Source organism: Myotis lucifugus, unplaced genomic scaffold, assembly GCF_000147115.1.
Source record: "Myotis lucifugus unplaced genomic scaffold, Myoluc2.0 scaffold_14, whole genome shotgun sequence".
NCBI classification, from domain to species: domain Eukaryota; kingdom Metazoa; phylum Chordata; class Mammalia; order Chiroptera; family Vespertilionidae; genus Myotis; species Myotis lucifugus.
Window position 1 is genome coordinate 10,846,804 of NW_005871062.1, and position 12,572 is coordinate 10,859,375.

Consider the following 12,572-nt stretch of genomic DNA (forward strand, 5'->3'; position numbering starts at 1 on the left):
GCTACTAGGAACCTTAAAGTCATAGGATCACAGTAACTTAAGTTCTTATAATACCTTATGAACTTACACTGATAGGGATCTTGGCAACTTGTACCCATGACTTCATCTCACCAATGAGGAAATTGAGACCTGAAAACCTGTGATTCCCCCCACCCACGAGGTAATTCAGCTAGTTATATGTATTTCATTCAGTTTCAAAGATCCCCGTCTGTACTCTCATCCTGCCCGTAATTTTCGGGTCGGGTCATGGGCACATCACAGAAAACAGTATCCAGTGGCTGCTGAGAACTCTGCCTCTGCCCTCTGCGCTCTGTGGGTGCATGTGCACCAGAGGTAGTTAGGCATGAGATCCCGGGGAAAGGGGTGCTGGGCGAAGCGATGGGCGAGAGGTCAAGACGGCTGGACCCAGCTCTGTTACTCACTCATGGGGTTTCTGGCCTGTTGTTTTATTTTTATCTTTTCAAGCAATTTATGTCGAGTCACGAGGTTCTCGGTGCCTGGCCCTATCATGATCCATAAATTCACTGCAGCCATAAACGTGTTATCTGTTAAGCCACAAAGCTTGGAGGAATAATTAGCATAGACTGGGCATTCAAAGAGATCTCAACAAAAGTTGGAATGATGGGCCTTTAAAAAAGGTGAAATCTAAGAGGGATATATTTAAAGACACTTTAGAGCTTAAAAAAAGAAGATTTAGTTACACATAAACTTAATTTAAATATAAAAGCTCTGTTAATTGACCATAACCTTAGAGTGAGCTAACCTGAAGACACTACAGCTAAAAAGTTAAATGCAGTTTTAGGTTGGATAGAAGTACAGTGTTCAGATCGAGGAGGCTGTTTAATTTTCACTGCTTGGTTTGTTGGTTAAACCTTCAGGAACCTTATGTCCAGATCCTAAGCTTTTTATGTGAGCAGCCATCAGAGCAGGACTACTCGGAAGTGTGCAGCATTGGATTAAGCTGCTTCATTAAGTAGTGACTTTGTTGCCCTTAAAATGGAACAGATGGATGCTAAGTGGACATCTGCCAAGCATGCTATTAGCAGGGTGACCGCTGATGGGCCCTCTGACTCTCAGGTCTATCGTTTTATAATCTTTCTGATATTCTACTCACCCTTCAGCCCCTGACTTTGGTATCTTTATCTGTGTGTGTTGGCTTGAAGAGAGCATTCTTGCTCATTATAGATTTGGACGAGGTGTATGATAAATGTTAAAGCAATGAGTTGGATTTTTTTTTTAATATGACTAATTTGCTAGCTGATGGTAGTTCTCAATATGGCTAATTTGCTAGCTGAAGGTAGTTAGTTTCCAATGTCTTCAGCAGTGGTCATACCTTTCAGGTCAGTGCATAGCATCTCAAAAGAATGTCTAAGTTTAAAAATGTGTTTAAAAATACCTCACCACTTGATTATCATACTTCCTATGTCACGGTCTCAGTACTCTGGGGTTGCTCTGTGAGTAAGGGTGTCAAGTTTTGCAAATATTTAAGAAAACCATTCTGCCTACAAAAGTTGTATTCCACTCATCCTGCTTTTTGTGTGGAAGTCTCTATCCCAGTGTCAGCTTACAATAGGCTCTCTAGCAAATCTTAGTTCCTTTTCATCCTGCCTCACTCCCCTCCCCTCCCCTCCCCTTAAAAAAAAAAATCTTAGTTCCTTTTCATTCTCCATTACTATTGCACTGTCTTTTCTGTAAGTACCTAGACAAGAAATAAACAACAGCCAGGTCAGCAAACAAAACTGCCAATTGCAGATACAATTAATGTGTTTATATTTGTAACAGAAGAAATTTGCAAGGAGAATCAGACTTGGGCAGAAGATGATCATTGTGATAATATATAGTGCTGTTTGTTGTCAGATTTATTCCTGTGATTTGATCCATTTCAAACCTCAGGCTTGTGTGCCGGCGTTAATGATAGGAATCGATAGTCCTAGTGACCTGGTCTTTGCATCGCAGGTGTTAGCGGGTTGTTTTAAATCTTGTGTGTGACTAAAGACCTCCCATGTCTTTTGGTGGCAGAGGAGCAATATTGCAGGGTGTTTTTTTTTTAGCTTGCTTTTTAGAGATTGGCTTCCTTTTTATTCTTAGAAATCCGAGAGGAGGAGCGGCGGATATTGGAAAAAGCCGGGTACTTTCAGAGCATCACCGTCGGTGTGGCTCCCATCGTGATGGTGATCGCCAGCGTGGTAACATTCTCTGTTCACCTGACTCTTGGCTTCGATCTCACAGCAGCTCAGGTCAGTGGGCCCTCGGGGCTTGGGGAAATTTAGAAATACCACACACAGAGATGCTCTGATCCTCTTGTTTCTGGATTTGGGAGTTCCCCCAATAATCAGAAGGCATTTTTTCGTTTGTGTGATTAAACCGAGAAGTGGAAGAGTGAAGATTCAGCTGTAATACACAAAGAATGGATGGGCTGTGTTTAGTCAACTCAACTTTGGGTTTAATTCTGAAAATACAGATCACTCTGTGGTTCAGATTTACTGAGAATTCTAATTGAAGGTCTCATAAAAACTCTACCTTTAAGAAAGGTGTCTGTCTCATACCAGCATTTGACAGTCAAGCTGCAGCCTTGCTTAACTTGAAGGGAAATTGATGGTGTCTTGTGATTTGGGTTGCATGAAGGAAAATTGATGGTGTCTTGTGATTTTGGTGGCATAGCCTAGTAAGGCTCAGTTTCTGCTCTTTTCAGGCTTTCACAGTGGTGACTGTCTTCAATTCCATGACTTTTGCTTTGAAAGTAACTCCGTTCTCAGTAAAATCCCTCTCAGAAGCATCGGTTGCTGTCGACAGGTTTAAGGTAAGTGGCTCCCTCTCCTCCTACACATCAGGAGCCGTCCCTGCCAAACTAATTGCTTTTATTCCAGTGGGTCACACAGGCTCACTGCCCTTGGCTTTTGTTCACCTTCAGCCTTTTGGCAAGTTGGTAAGAAAGGGGCCATTGGGGGGAGGGGGGGTAGGCGGGGAGGGGGAGAAAGGAGCCAGTGGAGAAGACTGACTTACAGGGTGGAACTAGTTACCTTTTCACATAAATGCATTTGTACCTTGTGTAGACGGCCCACCTAGGTTTGGGTTCCCAGGATTTCAGTGCTTCTCTTCAGAGTTAGTCCCTTCTGCCTGGACCTGACATGGACATATGTCATAACTTACTGGGCCTTTCAGTGATTCAAACCTAGAGGATCAGAGCTGTCAGGAGACTCAGCTTTTTCTTACCTTGACCTACCATTTACTTCTACCAAAGTGCTTCATTTTGATTGGTCAATATGCTAAGCCCTTTTAAAATATATATATTATTGATTTGGGAGAGGGGGAGAGAGAGAGAGAGAAACATCAATGATGAGAGAGAATCATTGATCGGCTGCCTCGTGCACACCCCCTACTGGGGATCGAGCCAGCAACCCAGGCATGTGCCCTTAACCAGAATTGAACCTGGGACCCTTCGGTCTGCGGGCCGATGCTCTATTCACTGAACTAAACCAGCTAGTGCATGCTAAGCCCTTTTTGATACTTTCCTGTTCCTGGCCTGTGGTTGCCACTCATGATGCAGGGACTCCAGTGACATGAGAGTCATAAAACTAGATCATGTTGAGAAATGCATAAGTACCAGGGTTTTTCTGGTTCGTTGATCATGCCTTGACATTTTTTGTGTGCCTCCAGAATAGTGCAAGAGGGAGGTATATTGGGGAGGGTGGGGGGAGATAGATGTTTGAAAGTGGGTAATACTTTAACAAAAGGAAAAGGAACAGCACCGGTATGGGCGGGGATTCCCGGACAAAGCCACTGCCAAAAGCAGCTCTTGCATTCCTGCAGCAAAACAAGTGGCATTCGTGGCTAGAAGGCGTGAAGCGCAGGCATTTGAGGGGTTCATATCATCACCTTCGATGTTCAGGAGAAAACAAACTGGGTTTACCTTTTAAGAAAAATGAATCAGAGCTTCCCAAATGATATTCTACTCATTTATGGATAACTAGGTGAATTTTGTTTAAGAATGCACCCCAGCCCCTGCCCTCCCTCACCCCAGCCTGGCTGCTAGAAGGCTCAGAGCCAGAGCCATCTAAAGAGAAATGGTCTAATTGTAACTAGAGTTTTATTTTGCTGAAACGACAATATTCAGTCATGGAAGAAAGCAAATGATTCAACTATCAATGTGTCCCACCTCCTTGTTAGTGAATGGGTTTGGAGGCATTTTGGATGAAGAAGTAGGAGTTTGTGGTATAGATTTGTTCGCTCCTTGTTTCTCGAGAGCTCTCTTCACTTATTAGCGAGGACTTGTATTAGCAGGTGGCTTTTCTCATAGCTCTTTCCTCTATCCAGGAAGCTTCAGAGTTAATAAAGGAAGCACAATCAGCCACAGCTCTGTTATATTCCCCATGAGACTTCAGTCCCTTTCTATCTTATTCCTCTTGCAGTTTCCTCCTTTCCATCCTCCCTCTCCCACTCCCCTCCTCCACTATTCCCTCTCCCTCCCCCTTCTCCTCCTTCTAGGCTGATAACCTGTAGAAAGGTAATGAGAAGCCATCTTGTGACTGTCCTGATAAGATTGTCACCAGTATAGGGTTGCCAGCTTTAGCAAACAAAAACACGGGACATCCATTTAATAATTGCACGAGACATACTTAACACCGAAAAATTATTCATTGTTTATCTGGAATCAGAATTTAACTAGGCATCCTGTATGTTACCTGGCAACCCTACGAGTAGTCCCTTCTTCTGCTTAACGGATACATTCTGATTTGATTCTTCTGGTCAATAAGAGTAGTATTTTGATGGTCAGTGTCCTGTGGTAAAGTTGAGGTTCACGGTTTCTGTACCTCGAAGATTCTGTTGTCCTGGCAAGTGCAAATCCAAGTAGATATAAATTTAAGTGTTACGACTCAGCACCTCATGGCAGAGTGGCCCGAAGTTGAAATCCTTCTGGGAGGAGTGCGGGGCGGCAGGGAGCCTGTGGGAAGGAATCGTGGGGAAGGAGCAGTGCAAACTAGCAGCATTAAACCCACTGGGGTTTAAGAGGTCCTTTAGGAACTCTCCAGGGGAGAGAGATGATGGAACATATGGTTTACTGTGTGAAGGTGGTAATGACTTTGACAGCTTATTCTTAGCTCAGTCTTCTAGGAAGGCTGTGACCAAATGAAACCAACAGCTGTGTTCAGAGACGAAACCTGAGGGTGACGACGTGTGAAGATCAGCTAGGAGACTTAGATCCATGCCACTTCTGGGAAGATTAGGGAATAGGAATATGTACGAGATGTGGCAATTTAAGGGAGGAAAAGAGCAGGCTCGGAAGTTTCGGATCCAACAGAAAGAGCTTGGGAAGGGGATCGTGTGATGCATTTAATGGCAGGGGGTTCTCAGTAACTGAGTGGAGAGTTCTGGCCCTAAAAAGTCATCCTTTCTCTAAAAAAAATAAATAAATACATACATACATACATAAAATAAAGACTTTCTAATGTTGTTTTTACATTTTTTTACTTAAAAAAGATTTTTTTAAAAAATCATATTGGGACTCCAACTGGGATACCATTCTATAGAGAAGACCACTGGTTGAAGAGAGTTGTCAGAAGTGGGTTCAAAGTCATGGACACATCCAAGTCCTGGGCTGAGATTTGTTTTGGTCAGTGTTTCAGGTCTGACTTCAGAAGTGTTCCAGGTTTCTTCCCCTGACAGAACTCAGTGGGACTCGGGGGATGCGTGGGGAAAGAGTTGTGTTCTCTTCCCAAGGATGTTTCTGAGGGAAATAACCTTCACTTCCACGCAAGTCCCTACCTTTGGTGGTTTGAGTTTCCACAAGTTCCAAGGCAGGATTCTGAAGACCTGAGACTTATTGGCAAGAAGGAGTACTCTACCGTCAGTAATGCTTTAGGCCCTCCTTTCTGACCTCAGCGAGCGAGGCCTCGGCACTGTCTCAGCTCAGCCTCTCCCCTAGACATGTGCCATGTTGTGGGTGAGGGAAGCACACAGGCTTTGAGGTTCTACAGGGGTGGTCTGGAAGGGAAGCAGTGATGAGGGTCTGTGTAGGCAGCAGCACGCCCTGTGGTTTTTCTGCCTGCATTTTCCCACTGCTACTCAGCAACTCATGGGTGAGAACAAGGGCTGGCATATGGGCTAGTTAAATGCCCTTTGGTCACATAGTCTGGTAGAAAGCGAAGAACTAGTTTGGCATGTAATTGGTAGTGTAGAGTGTTGGGCCATTGACAAGGTCCAGTTCCTCCTGAGGGTGTCCCCACACCCCCGTGACCTCTCGCTGGGCCTGAGGCAGGGCTACACTAATGAGCTACCTTTTGCCCTTCAGCTTTCTTCCACTGTATAGCCTGATGTGTTTTGCTACGTGAGTGTACGCCCTAGGCTTGTCTCCCTGGTCTTGATCCAGTGTCTCATCTTTGCACCTCTCTCACAACTCCTATCAGAGTTTGTTTCTGATGGAAGAGGTTCACATGATAAAGAAAAACCCAGCCAGTCCTCACATCAAGATAGAGATGAAAAATGCCACCTTGGCATGGGACTCCTCCCACTCCAGTATCCAGAACTCACCCAAGCTGACCCCCAAAACGAAAAAAGACAAGAGGGCTGCCAGGGCCAAGAAAGAGAAGGCGAGGCAGCTGGAGCGCACCGAGCATCAGGCGGCGCTGGCGGAGCAGAAGGGCCACCTCCTCCTGGACAGCGACGAGCGGCCCAGTCCCGAGGAGGAAGAGGGCAAGCCTGCCCACCTGGGGAGCCTCCGCCTACAGAGGACACTGTACAGCATCGACCTGGAAATCGAAGAGGTAACCGCTGGGCCTCCCCAGGCCCTGTCCGCCTCCCAGGTGTCCACTGTGGCACGAGCAGGCAGCTGCCGTTCCTTTTAGCAAAATTCTGTTTTGTGGCTGGGAGTGGTTTTGAATCAATGAGCAATTCTAGCCAGCTCCACCTCTAAGAGGAATATTTCGGTATTTAACAATAGATATGAATAACAACTAGTCTCATGAGATACTCATTTTATAAGCAAGGAAATGAAACATTCAAGTGGGTTTTCCAAGATTTTGCCCTGAATAGGTTTCTGGTGGTTGTAGTTGTATGTGAGCTGTAATAATTAGTTCTGGTTATTATAGCGCTGTGTAAGCTTCTCATTACCCATAGGCTATTCACAACACAGAACCTGGAACATAACAGAAATTCTCAGTGTTGTTATTATTATTGACAATTCGGTTATTAATTGTTTATTTTTAACGCAAGTAAAGGATTGTTGTGGTGTGTGATCTCACAGCCAGGCACACAGGACTGGCGTCTCTCAGAGGCCCTCCTTTAGAGAGTGGCTGGAACAGACAGTCCTGGTTCAAGGCGTTTAAAGCACATGGGGAATATGACTGGGAGTCAGAACCATGTTGAGGTTACTTCATACACAGGGTCCCGGATGTAAGTATACATTCACTCATTTAACAGCCATTTTTTCATGGCCAAATCTGCCGGCACTGTTGCAGGGCTGGGGTCTAGCAGGGAAAATCGAAACAGTCAGACACCTCTGCCCTCTTGGAGCTTACATTCTACTGGCAAAGACAGCAAACAATGGGGAATATGTTCCAAGAACCTGTAAATTCCTGAACCCACGTATAGTGCTGAATCCTGGTAATTTTTTCCTGTACGTACATAGCTAATGTAATGTTTAGTTTATAAATTAGGCACAGTAAGAGACTAACAATAATAACTAACTAGAGCAGTTATGCACTGTACTCTAATAAAAGGTAAGTGAATTAGGTGGGTCTCCAGTAATTTTTCTATTTTTCGCCCCAAACCTATTCTGGAATCTATGTAACCATCCCTACTTATAGGAAATGGCTTGGTGTCCCTTGTTTCAGGGATCCCTTGCTGAAGGCTTCATGTGCCTCAGTGCTTTTTGGTGCAACACTTTGCCATTCAGAATATGTTTTCTGTTCATGTCTTCCATCCACAACTTTAATGCCTCTTCCATCTTAACTAAGCACTTATCATGCACTTGTGGCCACAACTTTTACAGTTTAAGGTGGGACAGCAAAACTAGCATGAATTTCTTTTTCCTTATTCAGTTTCAAGGATGGAAGATTTGCTCTTACTGTAGATTTTAGTAACCTCTGCATACGATTTTTCCTTATTAAGTCGAGAATTTTTGCCTTTTCACTTACAAGAAGCACTTACTTTACAGCTGCTCTTGAACATATCTAAGTTGCCGGCACATGAAAGAGACATGAAAAGAATTGAAGTGACTAATGAACAGGGAGTGTATACAGAGTAGATCTCAGCAAAGGGATGACTCCTGTCCAGAGCAAGACAGAGTAGGACTGCATGAGATTTCATTACACTAGTCAGAGCGCCACACTGTTTAAAACTTATGAATTGTTTATTTCTGGAATTTTCCATTTCATACTTTTGGACCACAGTTAACTGCAAGGAACTGAAACCACAGAAAGTGAAACCATGGGGAGGGGAGAATACCGTATATTGTATGTCAAAGGTGGTAAGGGCTGTGAGAAGAGGTGGTAGAGAGTGCTGGGACAGGGAGCAGGTGGTTGCAATGTAAATAGGTTGCCTGAGCGAAAGGCTTCCTTTAAAAAGTAATATTTGAGGAAAGATCTGCGGGGGTGAGGGAATGAGTCATGTGAATATCTGGGGGAGAAGAGCATTCCAGGCAGAAGGACAAAACCGCAAAGACCCTGAGGCCTGTTACTGGAGCAGAGCGAGCAAAGGAGAGACTAGTAGATGCCCAGGGCAGACAGGGAGCGAGGTGCAGAGCCTCCTGTAACGACTTCGGCTTTACTGAGTAGGAAGAGAAGCCATTGAGGGTTTGGAGCAGAAAAATGATGTGACCTGACTTATATATGAGAGCAACATTCTAGCTTCTGTATTCAGAAGAGTTTGTAGGGAAACAGGAAGGAGGCAAGGAGAACAGTTAACCCAGGAGAACATTAGGGGGCCTGGGACTGAGGGCAGTGGTAAAAAAATGTTTACCTACATCACTGGAAGTAGGGAGTGCTGGGTTCCAATGTGAAATGGAACTCCCATTTGACCCTGTGATCCCACTTCTAGGAATATATCCCAAGAAACCAGAAACACCAATCAGAAAGGATATGTGCACCCATATGTTCATAGCAGCACAATTCACCATAGCTAAGATCTGGAAACAGCCTAAGTGCCCATCAGTAGATGAATGGATTAGAAAACTGTGGTACATCTACACGATGGAATACTATGCTGCTGTAAAAAGAAGGAACTCTTACCATTTGCAACAGCATGGAAGGAACTGGAGAGCATTATGCTAAGTGAAATAAGCCAGTCAATGAAGGAAAAATACCACATGATCTCACTCATTCATGGATAATAAAGACCATTACAAACTTTTGAACAATAATAGATACAGAGGCAGAGCTGCCTCAAACTGATTGTCAAACTGCAGTGGGAAGGCCAGAGAGGGTTGGGGGGCAGAAGGGAGGGGAGTAAGAGATCAACCGAAGGACTTGTATGCATGCATATAAGCATAACTAATGGACATAAGACACTGGGGGTTAAGGGAGGCCAGGGGATTGTCAAGGGCGGGGGGTGGGGGAAGGACACATATGTAATACCCTTTGTAATACTTATTATAATATTTTTTAAAAAAGAATTTAAAAAAATCATAAAAAAAAATGTTTACCTACATCACTGGAAGTAGGGAGTGCTGGGTTCCAATGTGTTTATCAAGTCAGCAACTAACTAGAAGCACATCACACAGACCCAGAGCTAGACTGCAGGGAGAATGAAAAGCTCCCAGCTCTTGAAAGCTATGACCAAGAGGGGGAGATGGTCCCAGGTGAGACCACTGGAAACAACTGGTGGTTGTTTGGAGGGCATTCAAGTCACTAAAATGTGTGTGTGTGTGTGTGTGTGTGTGTGTGTGTGTGTGTAATTATATAAATTGATTTCAGAGAGGGAGAGAGAGATAGAAATATCAATGATGAGAGAGAATCATTGTTTGGCTGCTTCCTGTATGCCCCCTCACTAGGGCTCGAACCTGCAATCCAGGCATGTGCCTGATTGGGAATTGAACTGTGACCTCCTGGTTATAGGTTGACACTCAAGCACTGAGCCATACTGGCTGGCTCAAGTCACTTTTTTACTTCAGTGAACTCTTAACAGGCTTCTTATTGAATAGCGATGATCTTGTTTATTGAGGCAGCTCTATCACACTGCTTATCAGCTCTATTCAAGGGTTAGTCCTTATAGTCAATGGATGTTCACTCTCCTACTTTCTATTGATCCTCGTTCTGCCCTTTAGAGCCCACATTCACAGAACTAGACCTCTTTGAAGAAAGACCATAATTCTCCAGACCCCCCCTTTAGGGAGGGGAAGGGAACTTAGTGTCCTCTGATGTCTCACTTCACTGTTGATGTCTCTTTTAGTCATCAGTCCATTGTCAGAGCAGAGTTTTCTTTGTGGAAATCTAACTGACCTGAGCAGAGATTGAACCTGTGATTTGGTCTCCTCGTTACTACCAGGCTATAATCTTTCAAACTCGTGGACCATATCAAAAACTTTGTCCCAGCCCTAACCGGTTTGGCTCAGTGGATAGAGCATTGGCCTGCGGACTCAAGGGTCCCAGGTTCGATTCCAGTCAAGGGCATGTACCTTGGTACCGGGCACATCCCCAATAGGGGGTGTGCAGGAGGCAGCTGATCGATGTTTCTCTCATCGATGTTTCTAACTCTCTATCCCTCTCCCTTCCTCTCTGTAAAAAATCAATAAAATATATTTTTAAAAAAACAACAACACAAACTTTGTCCCACATACTTTTATTAAGTACTGGACACTCCTTGGTTCTACAAGGATAATTCCTTTCCTCAAGTTGCTCAAAGCCCATTGAGAGAGACAGTATTCGTTTACGCAACAAGGCCAAGATCCAACAATTGTCAAGTGCTGGTGGAGTTGGGATTCAGATCGAGACCTATTTGCCTCCAGAACCCATGGTCTTTCTACCCCACCATTTTTCACTCCTTCCTTTCTGTGAGCCTTCATCCAGTACAAGGTTCTAAACTAACGGCCCTGTGAAATCATCTCTGTTTTAAGAACTTTTAACACTGCCCATTATTTTGCCTGAGGATATTCAGTTAATCACAGGAGTGGGTTCCCCTTTTATGTGGGATTGGTGGTATAGAGATTCCTCCAATTCTTGGGAATGTTTTGTAGAAAAGTGGGAGCAATAGTAAACAGTTTTTATTGAAAATAATGTATAGTCTGTAGAAAAAAATCATAATAAAATAATTTTTTAAGAGTTCTGTTCTCCTAAAAACAACAATAAAATAAACAATAAAAAATCATACATTGCTGCCCTAGCTGGTTTGGCTCAGTGGATAGAGCACTGGTCTGGGGACTGGAGGGTCCCAGGTTTGATTCCAGTCAAGGGCACATGCCTGGATTATGGGCTTGATCCCCAGTGGGGGGTGTGCAGGAGGCAGCTAATCAATGATTCCCTCTCATCATTGATGTTTCTATCTCTCCCCTCTCCCTTCCTCTCTGAAATCAATAAAAATATATTAAAAAAAAAAAAACATAGATTACCAACAAAACAGGAAAGGGGTTGGGTCTCTTTAAAAGTGATATAGGATACCTTAGCATCTTTAATTTTTGCAAAAGCTTACACATCTGTTATCTTAGTGTATCTCCACAGAAACCCTATGAAGTAGGTGGCTGACAAGGGAGAAAAGAGTTCAGTGACTTGCTTGGTGATCAGGAAGGCAGTTTCCATATTGATGGACTGTAGTTGATGTGTTTTTCCTCAAAGAAATAGGAATTTCCTAGAGGTGAGTGGTCAGTAGTCTTTTAATGACCTTCCCTCTCACTCTGTGTTTTTCCAGGGTAAACTGGTTGGAATCTGTGGCAGTGTGGGAAGTGGAAAAACCTCTCTCATCTCAGCCATTTTAGGCCAGGTAAGATTTTGTTATTGTCCTTGGCATTTTTTGCTTCTTTCTCTGGACTTTGTTTAGCAAAGGCCTCAGAAAAACTGAATTTATTTCCTGGAGAGGATCAGGAAAGGTAGAAACAAAATGAACCCTTCATCTGCATCTCCCTGCCCCAACCCCATCCCCCACTACATTCCCACCCCTTCACAGCATTGTGTCTGAAGGGAGCTTAGCGATCACCTGTATGTGGACACTGTATTTACAGTGTTTGAGAGAACAAGCTTTATGTGCAAGGACTGCACAGACTGGTCAATGAAACTTTGTTCCAAGTTATAGCATCCCTCACGCAAGACAAATTGTCAACAATCAGTCCCAAAAGGAACCCTGAAACAAGGTAAAATGGGGAAATCAATTAATATCAATTACCATGACTGAAAACAATTCAAAGTGAGCAGGTCATCATGCAGTTTCTTCGTGTTGGAGGGGAGGGTTCGCCATCATTGTATGGATACTCTGTAATACCAGCTGATGTCGAACTGGATTTTCCCCCCTTTGATCCTCATTTTACAGAAGCAGCTGATCTAGCTAATAGCCTGGATTAATTCTGTAGATGAGTTGGCCTGCCCTAAAATTGAGGCTGTAAATCCTTACAGCATCCTCCCCAGGGATTCTGAAAGGGCCTTCCGCTTGTG

General features: G+C 43.9%; 1 protein-coding gene across 2 annotated transcripts in view; it reads left to right on the plus strand.

Moving 5' to 3' along the window:
* The window catches only part of ABCC5 (ATP binding cassette subfamily C member 5), an 82,223-nt gene that overhangs the window by 34,717 nt on the left and 34,934 nt on the right, over positions 1-12,572 (plus strand). For both annotated transcript variants that reach the window (XM_006084862.3, XM_014452294.2), the window contains exons 9-12: positions 2,089-2,237; positions 2,693-2,800; positions 6,405-6,761; positions 11,836-11,907. In XM_006084862.3, the coding sequence (XP_006084924.1) occupies positions 2,089-2,237; positions 2,693-2,800; positions 6,405-6,761; positions 11,836-11,907 (686 nt within the window). The remainder of the gene's footprint in view (positions 1-2,088; positions 2,238-2,692; positions 2,801-6,404; positions 6,762-11,835; positions 11,908-12,572) is intronic.